The 17,688-nt window shown below is 42.0% G+C and overlaps 1 protein-coding gene across 2 annotated transcripts in view; it reads right to left on the bottom strand.

Moving 5' to 3' along the window:
* The window catches only part of LYN (LYN proto-oncogene, Src family tyrosine kinase), a 131,701-nt gene that overhangs the window by 36,750 nt on the left and 77,263 nt on the right, over positions 1-17,688 (bottom strand). For both annotated transcript variants that reach the window (XM_028533892.2, XM_036031119.1), the window contains exon 10: positions 16,497-16,573. In XM_028533892.2, coding sequence (XP_028389693.1) covers positions 16,497-16,573 — 77 coding nt within the window. The remainder of the gene's footprint in view (positions 1-16,496; positions 16,574-17,688) is intronic.

The raw sequence follows: 17,688 nt of genomic DNA, 5'->3' as shown, positions 1-17,688 counted from the left end.
TGCCAAGAAACTGGAAATCTGGGGTAACTGGAAAAATTTCTAGAAACATATAATCTTCCAAAACTGAATCAAGAAGAAGCAGAAAGCCTGAAAAGACCAATAACTAGTGAAATTGAAACAGTAATCAAAATCTCCTGGCACACAAAAGCCCTGGACTGGATGGCTTCACAGGTGAATTTCACCAAACATTCAAAGAAGAGGTAACTCCTGTCATTCTCAAACTATTCCAAAAATTCAAGAAGAAGGAAGACTCCCAAACTCTTTTTATGAGGCCAGTATCATCCTAATTCTAAAACCAGGCAAAGACACAAAAAGGAAAGAAAACTAAAGGCCAACATCTCTCATGAACACAGATGCTAAAATCCTCAACAAAATCTTGGCAATCTGGATTCAGAAATACATTAAAAAGATTATATACCACGATCAAGTGGGATTCATCCCAGGGACACAAGGATAGCACAATATTCACAAATCAATAAATATAATACACCACATAAACAAAAAGAAGGACAAAAATCACATGATTATATCAATAGATGCTGAAAAAGCATTTGATAAAATCCAGCACCCCTTTATGATTAAAACACTCAGCAAAGTAGGACTAGAGGGAGAATACCTCAACATAATAAAAGTCATGTACAAGAAACCCATAGCCAGTATCATACTCAATAGGCAAAAACTAAAAGCTGTCCCCTTAAGATCAGGAATAAAACAAGGTTGTCTACTTTCACCACTCTTATTCAACATAGTATTGTAAGTTCTAGTCACAGAAATCAGACAAGAAAAAAAAATAAAAGGCATCCAAATTGGAAAGGAGGAAGTAAAATTGTCATTATTTGTGACCACATGATAGTGTACATAGAAAACCCTATAGTCTCCACCAAAACACTACTTGATCTAATAATCAAATCTGGCAAAACAGTGAGATACAAAGTCAATATTCAGAAACTGATGGCACTTTTGTACACTAACAATGAAATGTCAGAAAGATAAACTAGGAAGACAATCCCATTTACTATAGCAACAAGAAAAATAAAATACCTAGGAATAAATTTAACCAAGGAGGTAAAAGACCTGTACTCTGAAAACTATGGAACACAGAAGAGAGTAATTAAGGAAGATACAAATAAGTGGAAGCATATACTCTTTTCATGGAGTGGAAGAATTAACATCATTAAAATGTCCATACCACCCAAAGCAATCTATAAATGGAATGTAATCCCTATTAAAATACCAATGGCATATTTCACAGATCTAGAACAAATATTTCAAAACTATACAGAGCCAAAAAGACCAAGAATAGACTCAGCAGTCTTGAGAAAGAAGAACAAAGTAGGAGGGATCACAATACTCAATAATAAACTACACTACAAAGCCACTGTAATCAAAAACAGTCTGGTATTGGTATAAGAATAGATATATAGATCAATGGAACATAATAGAGAACCCAAAATTAAACCCAAGTCTCTATGGTCAATTAATATTTGACAAAAGGGGCATGAGCATACAATGGAGTAAAGATAGACTGGTTATTTAAAAAAATGATGTTGGGAGAACTGGACTGGTACATGCAAAGAAATAAAACTAGATCACCAACTCACACCATACACTAGAATAAACTCAAAATATATTAAAAGACTTAAATGTAACTCATGACACCATAAAAGTCCTGGAGGAAAATAGCAACATTTTTGCCAATATATCAACTAGGACAAGGGAAAAAAGGAAAAAATAAACCAATGGGACTACATCAAATAAAAAGCTTTTGCACGGCTGAAGAAATCATCATCAAAACAGAAAGGTAACTGACCTCACGGAAGAACATATTTGCCCATGATACATCAGATAAGGGTTTGATCTCTAAAATATATAAAGAACTCATGATAACACCAGGAAGACAAACAATCCAATTAAACATGGGCAAAGGGCCTGAAAAGACACTTCTCTAAGGAGGATATACACATGGTCCATATATATATGAAAAGATGCTCAACATCACTAGCCATTAAAGAGATGCAAATTAAAACCACAATGAGATATCACCTCACACCTGTCAAAACGGCTATCATCAATAAATCAACAAGTAACAAATGCTGGCGAGGATGTAGAGAAAGGGAACCTTAATGTACTGTTCATGGGAATGCAGACTAGTGTAGTCTCTGTGGAAAACACTATCGAATATCCTCAAAAACCTAAAAATGGAACTGCCTTTTGACCCAGCGATTTCCCTGCTGGGAATATACCCCAAGACTTCTGAATCACCACTTGAAAAGAACTTATGCATCCCTATGTTCATGGCAGCGCTATGTATAATACCCAAGTGCTGGAAACAACCTGAGTGCCCATCAGTCAATGAGTGGATTAAAAAACTGTGGAACATTTACACAATGGAATACTGTGCAGCAGAAAGAAAGAAGGAATTACTTACTACCTTTTGTGATAGCATGAATGGGACTGGAGAATATTATGCTACATGAATTAAGCCAGTCAGTAAAAAACAAATACCATATGATTTTACCTATAAGAAGAATCTAATGAACAAAATAGAACCACAGGCATGGAAACATGAAACAAACTGAAAGTAACCAGAGGGGAGGGGGAGGGGGATAAAGAAGGAGAAGGGACTAGACAAAGAATGTATGAATGACATGCACACATGGGAATTGACTATGGGAGTGGGGGAGGGGATGGGAGGAGGAGAGCAAAGGGGGGAAAGTTGAGACAACTGTAATAGAACAATAAAATATGATTAAAAATATGGAAAATCATTAGAAAAATAAAATTAAAAAAATATAGCATAAGAACAGAAAAAATGTTTGTAAAAGTTGCCTTTGGAATCATAGGCTATGAGTGCTATTTGTCAATAATTCTATAATAAACACCCACTGATTTCTAGTAAGAAAAAAAGAAATACTATTTAAAAAAGTAAAATCTGACACAAATTTACATTTTTCCCAGAGAATGAATACTTGTTTTTTGCACATGGCTTCAAACTTTGAAAGACTTCTAGGATTATTATATTGTAACATGTAAGTATATATTCACATTTACAGAATCATATCAATACATATGTATGTCACAGTAAGTTAAAAGAAACCAGCTGGGGGTGTTAAGTTAGGGTTCTGGTCATTTATAGTTTCACTAGGATGCTACACTCGGAGGACACTCACACTTTGAAAGACAGAAAGTCAATGTACTTCTGAGGCAGGGTCTTCCATTAGTCTATGAAGACTGTCATTCATTCGTCTATCCATTGACACAGTTTGCCTGCCTGCTAGGCACCCAGCTCTGTTAGGTATAGCAGGCAAGCAAACATAGCTCTGCCCTGTGCAGTTCACTTTCTAATGGGTGAGCCAGAAAACAAACACCAGCAAACAGATATATACATCAGAGAGCTAAGATGTGAAGAAAATATATATCAGGCATATGCACTGTATTTCATTAGGTGGAAAGGATTCCTTCATGAGACCTGATCTCTCAAAATAATTCCTGACTTACTTGTCCTGGGACAAACTTTAAAGGAAGCCTGTAATGAGATTAGATAAATTCCAAATATACCCAAAACTGACTTGCTGTAATCTTTATTTATATTTCAACCCCTTTTGAAATGAGTTTTCAAAATCACCCATATTTGTGAATGGAGCTTGTGAAGGTTGCTGTCTGTGGCTGCTTGTGCATTTTCCTTTTCCTAAGGATATGGAGGCAGAGGAGGGGGTGGGGGATGCTGGAAATGGCTCAGTTGAGAAACAGGCACCATCATGACACCATTTGCTCACCAGGTAGGACTCTTCTGTGCCTAATGATTTGGGGAATGACTACTGGCCTTTACCCATGTGCAGCAGTAGGAAAGTGCAATAGCTCCCTGGCTATGACAGCTTTAGGATGAGGAATGGCAGCCTTTCTTTTGAAGATGTATGACCTGGGAAGATGGTCACTCACTCGGTTCAGCACATTATCAATGGCAGTACTTCCCAGACTCATCTAAGTTCTCAGAACACCTGCAGCCTGGGCCCTACTCCTTAATTACTAATATCCAGGAGAGGAAGTCATAAATCTGGACTTTGAGCAAGCCAAGGTGGATCTTATGAAACCCTGCAACACAGATTTTTATGCAAATAAGAGAATAAAAACTTTATGAAAAGACGAAACTTTGAAAGACAAGTATGATGAGACTAACGGTGCAGGTGAATGGTCATTACAGGGTTTTCCGGTTGTACTGAGAGAGGTCAAGGGTATCTGCAGGGCTGAGATGGGGAGAGGGTGTTGATCTGGCTTATGTTTAAAAAGCAGCACTCTGTGCTGTGTCACAAGTGGGCTCTGGAGGAAGGAAGAACTGAGGCACAAGGCAAGTTAGGCAGCTACTAGTTAATTCATCCTGAGAGGGAGAATTCACCTCAGTTCAGAGTGATAGTGGAGGCCTTAGGAATGTGAATCTATTTTCAAAATAGAATCAACCAGATTTGCTGAAGGATTGGATATGTAATATAAGAGAGAGAGAGTCAATTCTACTTCTTTCTTTTTTCCTACTTCTTCAAACAATAGGGTAAGCTTTGTGTAGAAAAATAAACATAGAGTAAGGGGAAGAAGAAATGTATTGGGAAAATAGTCATGGTTAAATACATCTGAATAGTGATTCAGAAGACATTAAAAAACACATGTTTTTTAAATTACTCATTCAGAGCTGTATGAAGCAGAGAATAAAGAATTTGATGTTTTAAAGATTATAGGCAGGTCCCCCTGTGTCATTCAACAAACATTTATTGAGTACCTACTATATACTAGGCACTGTGTTATACTAGGCATTTGTGCTGATAGTCCAAAGGTACACAAGAACTCACCAAAACATTCAAACAGCAATAGTACAATGAAAGAAATAGAAGGGGCATCACAGAGAAGCACAGAGTGAGTGGGGTGTGGATAGAATTATTTTGGGGGGAATGGTCAGGGGAGACATCCTTGAGCAGGAGGTGGGGCGAGGCCTGGAGCAAGGGGTTAGTTGCCAGGAGTGGGCTGGGGAGAGACACTAAGATAGGAAAGAGCCTCATGGACTCCAGATCTAAAGGCCGGATGCTGGGGAGTTGTGCCCACTGGCATCAGGGGTTTTTACAAGTGTGATGGAATCTGCTGAAGGTGTTCAGCTGTGATGCAAAATAATCCAATTTGTGAGGGACCTCCTGCAGCTACATTCACAGACTCAGAGAATACAATGGTGGTTGCCAGGAGCTGGGGAGAAGGGTAGGGGGAGCTAGCTTCAATTTGGGAAGCTGAAAAAGTTTGGGTGGTGATGGTTGTCTAAAAATATGAATGTACAATACTTACTGCTACTGATCTGCACAGTGAAAAATGGTAAATTCTATGCCATGTATATTTGACCATAATAAAAAAATGCAAAAATAAATGTATCCAATCGGCTCTTTCAACTCTGGAGCATAGAATGAGGAAGCCCAGCAGGAAAGAGAGAGGTAAGAGCAGTGTTGCTTGCTAGGTGAAATACAAACAGAACACTTCTATTAAAAAATTAGTAGCGGTATACCCAAAATTCAAATATAACTGGATGCCCTGAATTTCTACTTGCCCAATTCAGCAACACCAGGTAAGAGGCAACTGCAATTGTCCAAGTGGGGGATGATGGGCAGGAGGCAGATTTATTTTGGAAGGAGGAAAGCAATGATTGCTTACAAGCTGTGGGGCAGAGGTGAAACATGAGAGAACCAAGGGTGCCCCTGGAGAGGGAGTGCTGGGGGAAGTGATTGTCCAGGGAGGTCTGGCTGGGAAGAGCCTGTGGACCCACTGACTGGGGACCTGGGCCTCTGGAGCAGGCAGCTGCCCCTGCCCTAGTGGTCCTTGCAGCCACGTGTGGCAGGGGCTCTGGGGAGCTGGCGGTTGGTGTCAGCACCTCCCAGGAAGGGGTCTGGGTGTGAGGAAGGGGTGAGGCCGAGTGGTGGCACCTGTGGCAGGAACTCCTCTGGGGCCTTCTACTGACCCCGCGGTCTCTTTGACCGGTGGGTTACTTGGTCCCGCAGGCAAGACCTGAGGATGGCTGTGGAGGCAGAGATGAAGTGCCTTTGATCAGGCACCAGGGAGGCCAGAAAGGCAATTTCCCAGCTGGGAACTCTGATTCAGGTCTCCGCTCTGCTGGTAGGGGCCGTGAACCTACTGTAACAACAACCAGGAAAATGCATTCCACGTGTCCAATTGCCCTCAGATAGACTGAAGACAACAAACTGCTATTAAGTTGAGGACAGAGGCTACTTTGGTGACTGAATTTAAAACAGTTATTATACTGTATTTTATGAAACCCCAATGAGCAATGCAACATAAATGTGTTAAAGTACGTGTTCTAAGTATGGGGGATACAAACTGTTTCTACAGAAGACCACAAAGCCATATTATAAAAAAGATATTTAGAAGTCACTCTTTAAGTAATTCTATTTCATCTTTTTCCTTCATAGAAAAAATCATTATGACCTGCTTTAAAAATGACTATACATTCCATTTAAGTAATGACAGAAACAAGTTGTTTCAAGAATGTGGCTAGAAGTGGCTGGGAATGGCTGGGAGGACAGGAAGAAGGAGAAAGAAGGAAGAAGAGGTTGGGAGAAGAGCCACCAGGTTTAGAAAGCAGCTGTGGAGACAAAGAAAAGGATTCAGGAATTGGGAGCCGGACAGAAGACCAGGGACAGGGAAGGGGAACAGGCTGAGTTTGGGGTCCTACCTAAACCACTACAGTGCGAACAGGTCAGCTGAGTTCTCCAACACCCTCCTTGTCGCAAAATCTAATGGCGGTTTGTCTGAACAGGTCCTGCCTCTTCCTTCAAGCACTGCCTCCCAGGACCATGCTTCAGTGTCCCCAGCCTGGGTTTTGCCCTTGTTTCTCTCTGCCTTCTCCCCAGGGCACTGCCCCCTTCTCACAGTTTCTGGTACCATCATCAACCAAACCCCACTAAAAGTGACTGTCCACAGAGACTTCCTCCCAGAATTCTCTTCAGCTCATGTCCCTCCTTCAAGTCCAGACCCCTATATTAAAACATCTGACCACCTAAAACATCTTGACCTGGGCATTCACGATGCCTCACACCAGCACAATAAAATTGATTCCATCCCTCAACATCCCCCTCCCAAACCCGATGCTCGTGACGCCAACCACTCCCTTATTCAATCCAAACACCTAGTGAGCGTCTTTCTTCACTTTCTGTTTCTACACACTTACCATGGGGAGTGCTAACCTCCCTTGGTTTTATCCTCTCCCCTCAGGACCCCTGGACTCACTTTCCTCCCTCCTTGTCCTGTTTGTACACTGTGGTCAGGGCAATCTATACGGCACAGACCTCATCAGATCACATTCTTGCTTAGCTGTTCAATCGCTCCCCATTATTCTCAGGAAAAAGGAGCAAACTCCAGGCCAGCAACCTGCCACCATTCACAGCTTCAGCCACACACCTTCTTCATGGGCAACACTGGAAAGCACTTGGTTGAGAGATTTAATTCTCTCCAGACCAAGGTGCTCCTGAGCTTGGGGATGTGGTGTGAGGTGCAAGGACTGACCTGCGTACTGAGAAATCTAACTTTAAATTGAAAAGCTGAAAATGAATCATGTCTGTTTCAGGGTGTATCCTTTAAAGATGAACTCTGGACTGGAACACAGACCCTCTTGATCCTTTTCCATCCCACCTTTCCTAGTCTCAAGTTTTGAAAACAAAACAACAAGGAAAAACCCGGCAACAAAACAGAAATCGTAAGAGCAGAAAAGCAGAGCCCTGCGGTTCTCCAGCAGCCTTGGTGTGTGTGTGGGTGAGGTGGGGAGGTGCAAATAACTGTCACAGTAAATACAGACAGCACCCAGCGACTGCTCAAAGATAAAAAAAATTCTAAGAGTAAAACTGTAAGTCCTGTAAGACTATTTGCTGAGTATAACCACTTTTTGCTTTTCTCAATTACATTTTTTTCTGTTATACAAAACAGTGAACTCTTTGTCCTACATAGCTTAAGTTCACAATACTTCCAGTTTCCTTAATGACCACATCTGCCTCTTTGTGCCTCCATTCCTATTCTTTCTATGCACCCCCATTTGCACCCCACCTTGTAACCGTCTTCTGCGTCCTTATGCACCAAGTTCCTTCAAAGAGTTCTCCTACCTCCAACTCCATTCCCTGGTTTGCAGTGCTAACCCTGGTTCTTAAGGTCTCCTTCTCCAGGAAGCCTACCCTCTTGCTGCTATCCCACCCTGGTATGTGCTCCACATGCTCTGAAAAGAGCCTAAAATATCCATACCAGACAGCCCTTGCGTGTTACTTATTGACCTCCCATAACCGGCCAACATGCTCCTTGAGGCAGCCCTGTGTTTGCTCGTCCCATCCCTGGCACATGCCTGGCTGTGCTTAGTACATATTTGTGGGTGAAAAAGAGAGATGCATGCCTAGAGGGTGAGAGGAACACAGTGAAAGCAAGCCAGGCACTTAAGAGAAAGACACGGGACTTATATCTCTGCTGCTTCTGTTCAAGTGCTTTCATTTCTGTTTTTAAATTGTGAGGGCTGGTCAAGATCTCTGCCTGATTCTAAAGGACAATCAATTCAATTTTAGCCTTTAAGATTCCATGAATGATACCTCAAGAGGGAATTATTTAGTGATTTACAGTAGTGCTGACCAGAGGTGGCCACCCTGGACAAAATACTATCCAGGGTAAGAGGACAGTAGTAGCACAGACCTAAGTGTCACCACCTCCTCTTTATATTAGCTTAAGGCTTCTTATTGCTGCCAGAGAGTTTCCAGTCCAATGTTGAAACAAGAATAATTTCTTTCTTATTTGCTATTTTAAACAATCAGTCATAGTTCCTCTGCTTAATATGCTAAACACGCCCCACCAATACTAACCCCCCCAAAAAACTGAGTTCCTGTTTTATACTATTTTAAATGACAGTTTCCTATTTTTTCAACTTTTGTATATGGAAACTGCAACGTGTCTAGTATTGCAATTCTGATAGTAACTCTAAGTTCATCTATCTGTTTTGCAAGTTTTCATGACCAAAGTTAAAGCCTCAGATATAAAACTTACTACTTGAAAAATATAGACTCTCCTGACACCTGGGTACTGCATTCATGTGATACATTTTATATTCCCTTATTTAAAAGAATGTCAAAATTTTATTTCAATGTCATCTGAACGCACTCAAAATCATTGATTATAACTTTGGGAGATGATCCACAAAGATTCTGAGTAGAAGGGGGAGTTTTCCTTGTTCACCTCAGAGCCGAGGCCTGTGGGAGACCTAACCTGTCCCCCTCGTTCCTCAGACGAGATACGGGGCCCATGAACTTCTTTTCCCTGGCAGAAGCAGGTGTTCAGACTCTCAACCCAGTGCTTTCTCCACTATGAAACATCATCAGATACTTCATACAAAATGAAACAGGATAATTTCTCAACTCTGTAGAAAGAGAAAATCACTACATCTACATTTCAGATTGAGAATGGCTCCCCAGCTATGAGTCTTTAAAGATGTACACCGGGGGTCATCACATCTTGATGGCCGTATGGCCCCTTCAGCCAGGCTAGTGTCTGGCTCAGATGGAATTAATTATCTCTTCAGTGCTGGCCATCTGTCTGGAGGTGGCTCTCATGCTTGAAAGAAATGGGAAACATGGGGCCTCAATATAGAGTCAGGCATGAGAACCCCACTTAAAGCATTGAGATTAACCATGAGTGGGAAGGGGTCTGGCCTGGCTTTCCTGATGAAATGCAAACCAGTCTGTCACCTGAGGCTTCCACTGGCCACTGAATCTGATTTAGCCTCTATACGTCATTCTTCCTCCAGTTTCAGTAAATTCACTGTGGTGACACTATCAACCAGGGGTTAATATTAATAAGAGTTTTGAAAATAAAGTTGTTGCCATTATTATTGGGGGGGTGGAGTGGAGGACAGCCTCAAGCTGCAAATGAAAACGTAACTTATCTTTTAGCTTCTTTACAAAGAGACAAAGTGAGGAGATACACATCTGATGGTATTGCCAAATACTCATGAAACTTCCTTAGAATATCCACCTTCCAGACATTTCAGACCTGATTTACCACACGCAGACTGAAGGGTCGCACCTAGAATTATATTACCAAGAATTTCTAATCTATATGCTGTTTCCTCAGTTAGTAGATACTATAATGAGGAAGTACCTCAAAAAGCTCTGACATCAACGGCCTTCCTACTCCCTAAAGTTGAGAATTATATGGAGGTGGACTGAGGTTTCCCTACCTTCCTTGTCATTTCATCAATTTCTAACTTAAATGTGCCTTAACATTTAATACTAGAGGACAAACTATATCTTGAGTATAATTACTATGCAATATGTCTTGGCAATAGAGACTTTTTCTTGGGATAAGCCTGAGACACTGTTAATTCTGATAAGCAAAATTCATAAGGGAGAAAACTACATGTCAGCATAGTGTCAGATTCAAAATGACCATGAGAGCACTCTGATCACGGAATGACCGTGGGGTGCAGAAGAAGGAACCCATTAGCTAAAGTCAGGAAGACCCAGGATCAAGTCCAGCAATTCTACCCCCAGCTCTATAACCTTGGACAAATCCCCGGTCACGTTCTCATTTGTAAAATGTATTAAATAACAACACAAGTACTTTCAAGGTGGTGGGATTCAAATTAGACACTGGAAGTAGAAGCGTTTTATCAACTAGAAGGAGTTCAAGAAATCTTGCCTGCTGCCATGACTGTGACAACCTTGGTTTTTCAGTTTTTATTGCAGTTTTACTCATATATAACTGTCCATTTAATTTTTGGTAAACTTTGCACTTCAGGGATGTTGCCACCAAAGAGCAAGAAAACCTTTGATTCACTTGGCCTGAATTACAAGATAATTTATCTGACCTTCATACTGTAACTATGAATTTCTCACTTCATTTTCCTCTCAGTTTTATAAGTTTACAATTTTGTTTCAGCTTCTGCTGAAGGAAATTCCCAGAGTTCAACCTCTTCTCTTTCCAAGTTCATTTCTTCTCATGTCAGGCAAAAGCTCAAAGGGAATTACGTACAAAGTCTCTCTGCTCTGAAAATATCAAACTTCCTTCGCAAAGGGATAACTTTCCTAGTTCAGCACAAAAGCTCAAAATTTTTCATTTAATACAGAAGAAAAAGCAATGGGTAAAGCTGCCTTAGTTGGAAAGGTGAGTGGGGCTGATGGGTTGGGATTACACTTGGGCCCTTAAGTGCCTTTAGAACTCAGCCTGAGACAGGAAGTGATGGTGAGGCTATCGTATGCACTCACCCCACTTCCTGTTTCAATTGGCATTCAGGGAGAACAGTGAGGGGAAAGTAGAGCATGGGGAAGTAGGTCATGGGGAGAGGGAAGAAGAGGCCAGATGAGAGACTGTGGCAAAAGCCCCAATGCTGCCCCTTACCCCTGTTCCCTTATTCTTCTAGTGCTGGCGCTGGGGTTATGTAAACTGGTTTGTTTCTATTCTCCATCTTCCACTGTGAAAAACTGATGAATTGAACTATACCCTTTGTGAACACTGCATTTCCCAACTCTTTGATGCAACTGATGTGATTGACAATGCTAATGGAACAAAGTATAAACACATTATTAGCCTACTAATAGTTTAGAGTTCAAATACCAACTGGATTTATCTAATACTACTTCTGCTTTATTTCCACTCCAAACAGTTAAGTGGGGAAAGAGTATAGGAAAGGCTATATTATCCAGTATCTGGGCACCATGTATTTTTATATCACCTTGGGCCAGCTTTATTAATATTTACTACTATGGAAAAGTGACAGTCTTAACTAGTGGCACATAATGGAGAGAAGTAGAAACAATTCAGTGATGACAGTCTCTGTATGGGGAAATCCTTTGAGAGGGGTACATGAAGAAAGAGGAGGGGTGTTGTGTAGTACTGGTCATAAAAGGAATTGACAATTAGTATCATAGCAGGACTGGTCACTGTGTGTGGTTAACAGAAAGCAGAGGTGTGAGGTATGTGCTTTCCAGGGCCCCTTGTGTTATCAGTGCTACAACAAAAAAAGCCACAAGCTAATGAAGCAGGTGATAATTAAGGGTGAGGCATCAGGTGGTCCCATGAGCTCCACCTTGAGGGGAAGGCTGGGTGAGGTTTGCACCATGAATAAAGATGAAATCAAAAGGAGATGGTATTTTGTTGTAAAGAAAATGCATTTAGGACTTCTGGCCAAGATGGAGGCATAGATGGATGCACCGTACCTCCGCAGACAACCAAAATAGGGACAACAACAATTTAGAAATGGAATAACATCCAGAAATGACAGAAAATTCATCTGAATGGATGTCGGACAACCAAGAAGCTGAATTAGACCCGTGCATCCAGACCAGTAGGAGGGGCGGAGATGAGCAGCCAGGTGTGGGTCTCGGAGAGCAGAGAGCAGAGAGAGTTGGGCCTGTAAGGCATCCGGGGCCTGCAAGACCGCAGTGGGTGGACCCTGAATGCGCAGGCGGCAGCTGGCAGACCCAGGCCCAGGGGTGGCAACCAGCAACCGGCAGACCCAGTTAGGTGGCGATTGTAAAGCAAGGCAGTGCGTGCAACCCAGGATCGCAGGGCTGGGAAATAGAGCCTCGGGACACTGACTGAGGTCACCTGTGGGAGTTGAGGTGCATGGAGAGACACCCAGCCTCTCAGGGGAGGTCCTTGGAGGGTCCCACGGCATGCACAAGCCCACCTACATGGGAATTGGCACCAGAGGGGTCCAGTTTGCTTGGGGGAAGCAGCAGAGGGGACTGAGGTCCCATAAAGAAAAGAGGAACCACCATTGTTCCCTCTCAACCCCGCCCCCACATACCACATCACAACCCAATGACTGGGGTGCCTGGCCCTGATGAACACCTAAGGCTCCTCACCTTAATGTAACAGGTGTGACCAGACCTAAAAAAGAGAGAGAGAGAAAGAGAGAGAAAGAGAGAGAGAGAGATGGCTCAAACAGAAGAACAAATCAAAGCCCCAGAACCCATCATTTTAAACGACCGAGAGTTAGCCAACCTATCAGATGCACAGTTCAAAACATCAGGATGCCTACAGAATTGGTTGATTTTGGTTGCAAATTAGATGAACAAATGCAGGCTACGATAAGAGAAATGAAGGAAAATGCACAGGGAACCAATAGTGATGGGAAGGAAACTGGGATTCAAAACAATAGAGTGGACCAGAAGGAAGAAAGAAACAACCAAACAGGAAAGAATGGAGAAATAAGAATTCAAAAAAATGAGGAGAAGCTTAGAAACCTCCAGGACATCTTTAAACGTTCCAACATCCGAATTATAGGGATACCAGAAGGAGAAGAGGAAGAGCAACAGATTGAAAACTTATTTGAACAAATAATAAAGGAGAACTTCCCCATTCTAGCAAAGTAAATAGACTTCCAGGAAATCCAGGAAGCTCAGGGAGTCCCAAAGAAGTTGAACCCAAGAAGGAACACACCAAGGCACATCATAATTACATTAGCCAAGGTAAAAATGAAGGAGAGAATCCTAGAGGCAGCAAGAGATAAGGTGACAGTCACCTACAAAGGAGTTCCCATCAGACTGTCAGCCAATTTCTCAAAAGAGACCTTACAGGCAACAAGGGGCTGGAACGAAGTATTCCAAGTCATGAAAGGCAAGGACCTACATCCAAGATTGCTCTATCCAGCAAAGCTTTCATTTAGAATGGAAGGGCAGATAAAGTGCTTCTCAGATAAGGTCAAGTTGAAGGAATTCATCATCACCAAGCCCTTATTTTATGAAATGTTAAAGAGACTTATCTAAGAAAAGAAGATTAAAAAGAACATGTATAGTAAAATGACAGCAAACTCGCAATTATTAACAACCACATCTAAAACAAAACCAAAAGAAACTAAGCAACCAACTAGAACAGGAACAGAACTGCAGAAAGGGAGATCACATGGAGGGTTAGCAACAGGGGAGTGGGAGGAGGAGAGAGGGGAAAAAGGTACAGAGAATAAGTAGCATAGATGGTAGGTAGAAAATAGACAGGAGGAAGGCAAGAATAGTATGGGAACTGTAGAAGCTAAAGAACTTATGACACATGGACATGAACTAGAAGAGGGGAATGTGGGTGGGAGAGGGTGTACAGGGTGGAGGGGAGTGAAGGGGGAAATGGGACAACTGTAATAGCATAATCAATAAAATATATTTAAAAAAAAGAAAGAAAAAGAAAATGCATTTAGTGCTGCACCTCCCTGCTTAGGGGCTTCCTGGATGCTGCTGACTGCCGACTCTCCTACTGACACCTAACTTTCCATGCACCTAAACTAGGTGTTCCACCAATTCTAACCAGTCGTCACTACTGGGAAACCCCAAGGCAGATAAAAACAGGAGCTCATCTAGCATGAGCAGGACTCCGTACACTGACTCAGATGGAGACCAGCGGTAGTGGCCTTGACTGCTCCTGGCCCCTCCTGAAACCTACAACTTGAAAGTCACAGCCAATGCCTGTCTCTGTGATAATTTACTTTGCAAGCTACAAAGTCTTAGAAATCAACTTCCCCTTACCCCAGTTCTTTTCTAAATTAGAAAAAGTTACCCTTTGTAGCATCAGTAGTCATTTACAAAGTTAAAGAATAGATACAGAAGCCTTGAGTTAAAACCTGAACTATGTCAAGATGTGTTTTGAGATAAGCTATGCAAAATCTAATACAAAATACCCATGTGACAAAATAGTCCTTTTCCAGTATAGTACACACCCCAATTTGTATGATTTCTATCCTACAGAACTGTAGGCATGGATCAGGCCCCTGGGCACACTGGACAGTCTATGACCACTCAGGCCTCCAGGCCACGTGTCCCACTTTTCTACATTCTTGTCAGCCCCTTTCCCTTCCTGAGGAGCAGGTCTGACAGACTTTGCTACACTCCTCAAGTCTCTCATCCAATAGGGGATGCCCAAGTCACCACCCTAGGCAGAGGGCCTCCACTGTGTCAAGGGTGACAAGTTAACCAGATTTCTGCTTTCTCCGTATCTACATAGGATCAAGAGCCGTACCCATCCAAGTTGTGTTTCCTCTTACTGCAGAGCAATGGTTTTCACACTGTGGTCCGGGGACCCCTGGTTCCCTGGAGCCTCTGAGGGCCAGCTTAGAGTGAGAGGAGGTTAAGAAGTCAGGACTGCTGGACCCTTTCCTTCCTCCAGTTCCACCATAGCAATTTTGCTTCTTTTCATATTAGATACTGGAGTTCCAGATGACATTTGAATTTCCTATGGAATCTACTAAACTCAAGTTCTGGGTGATGAGATAAGGGCTGACTGAGTGGAATGACTTCATCATACATCTTTACTGGAATGAGGGGAACTGTCAGCCCCAAGGCGTCCTCAGCTTCCACCAACAGGCTCTGAAGTGCTTATGTCCAGCTCATTTGATTAGACCCTCGACAACTCCCTAAAGGAAGCATTCCCATTCCCATTTAGTAGATGAATAAACTAACCGAAAGAGGGAAAGCAATTTCTGAAAGTGGCATGGCTACTGAGTCGCACAGCCACGACACACACTCCAGTCTTCAGATGTGGAACTCCAGCTCTGCCCACAACACTCTATTGCAGAGTATGTGTTAATCCCACCTTACTCGAATGTACTCATTCTTTCCTTTGATCTCATCTCCCAAGAAGGCTACATCAATTCCCCAACTAAAACAGGGTCTGAGAGAAAAAAATGAGAATAAGAAAAACAAAGATCATAAAAATCTTTCCTGCCCTTTCCTACAACTTCTAGAAATCTCTGTGATACTTTGGGTTTTATGGTACTTGGCCTTCTGGTGGCCAATACTGAGAAACAAGCAAATTACTGAACATGACTGATGAGTACAATGAAACTATTAAAAGTCAGTGGCTGGCATCATTCAAATGTACATTTCCTTGTTATTACCAAGAACATTGCTAGGTTTCTGGGTAACTTCCCTATGCTCTTAAGTACACTTCAGAAAACGTGATTCCAGTATGAACAAATTTGCAACCTCTCGGCTAGCTCTAGAAATATTGTAAATGAATGTATCTCAGGATCCTAAAGGCATGTCCAACGAGAAGAATTGAAAGTGGATGAAGTAGAAAAGGAATATTATTCCTCTGTTCTCAGGAACATTGAGGACAGAAAAGTACCAGTACCTCAGATTAGCAATTTAAATAACACATATGCATCATTTAGAAGGTTCTGCGCTTACACTGCATGAAATTGCTTCCCCTAAAGGCAGCACAAAGTGACCAATTCAGCTGCACTGTTTCTATAACTTGTTCAGAAATAAATATAGTTTAAGGAGACTTATTGGTATTAAGGAAGATGACATGGAAAGTCAAAAGAACAAATGAACACACATTCTGTGTAAAATACCAGGCTGACTCCAAGGGGGTGTGCACATAACCACTTCTGGGAAACAGTCAACCACAGCGCCTTGTCCCGGAACAACACTTTCCCCTTGAATCTGAACCAGGAGTGATCTTTGCAAATTTACAGATAGACTGGCTTTTTCATACTTCACCTGAGCAGAAAAGTCAATTAGCTTTGGAAGCAATACTTTGCCCCCTTCATCGCTCTTCAGGAAATCCAGCAAACTGCCTGTTGATGGAAGAAGAACGAATCAGTGTATTTCAAACACAAAAGAAAACAAAACCAAATAAAAATCAAATGATCATTACCATTGGAGGGAACCCCCCAGAATGACTGGCTTTTCAATTTCATGTCGTTATAGTGCCTTTTCCTGAGCTTTATTGAACCCCGTCCCCTCTAACCTGTTACCTTTGACCTGATTTGAAATGTACATATGCTCCAGGTAAGAAAGGGTGACAGTGTCTGAGAGCAAGGCATTTCAGAGCACTTTGTACCTGCCACCAAGATACACTCACTGTAGCCCTTGGATGCTCAGAGCTTCTCTGAGACAGAAACAGCAAGCCCTTGCAGCAGGCTTGCCCTTTGCAGCTACCCCTCCAGGCTGGCTCCTACCAGTGTCCAGCAAAAGCACAGAACTTGGCACATGCCAAAGGTACACAGTGAGTAACTGATGAACAAGCTGTGCTTGGAAAAAAGTTAGACCTACCTAAAAGGCCATGTGCCCACAGAAACACTCTCCTGCTTCCTATGGCTTCATCTCTAAAGCAAGACCTGCCTTTTCCTTTAGAACTTAAACTGGCAACCTGAGGGCAAGCTACTTACCCTGTAAAGTGGGCATGTCCTAGTAGCTACAGCAGAGTCCTTGCGAGGACAGATTAAAGCATGGGCCATGATACTTGGCAGATACTGAGTGCTCAATAAGTGTTCTGCTACCTCATCATAACAGAGAACAGTGGTACTTAGCCCTTAGGCTGCTGAAAGGATTGAGTGAGATTGCCCAGGAAAGGCACTGAGAGAAGTGCTACATAGTAAGTGCTCAATAAATGTTAGGCATTATTATCAGGAGAAACTCATATTTGTATTTATGATTAATAACACTGCAACTTAGTTCATTTAACTCATATTTACTGAACTCTTGCAAAGTATATAATCCTGAGACTGGTTTCTGCAATGTAGCAAGCTGAGCCATAGAGACTGTCTTCTTCTTTTTTTTTTTTTAAGAATGTCCTTTTGGGGAAGGGCTCTGAGTCACTAATATTTTGAAGTATTAACATTTTTTAAGAAAATGTAATATTCAACTTTCTAACCTAGTCAGCTCTAATAACACACTGTGATCATTATGC

The sequence above is a fragment of the Phyllostomus discolor genome, chromosome 7, assembly GCF_004126475.2.
Source record: "Phyllostomus discolor isolate MPI-MPIP mPhyDis1 chromosome 7, mPhyDis1.pri.v3, whole genome shotgun sequence".
NCBI lineage: Eukaryota > Metazoa > Chordata > Mammalia > Chiroptera > Phyllostomidae > Phyllostomus > Phyllostomus discolor.
This window is presented reverse-complemented; position numbering and strand designations above follow the sequence as displayed.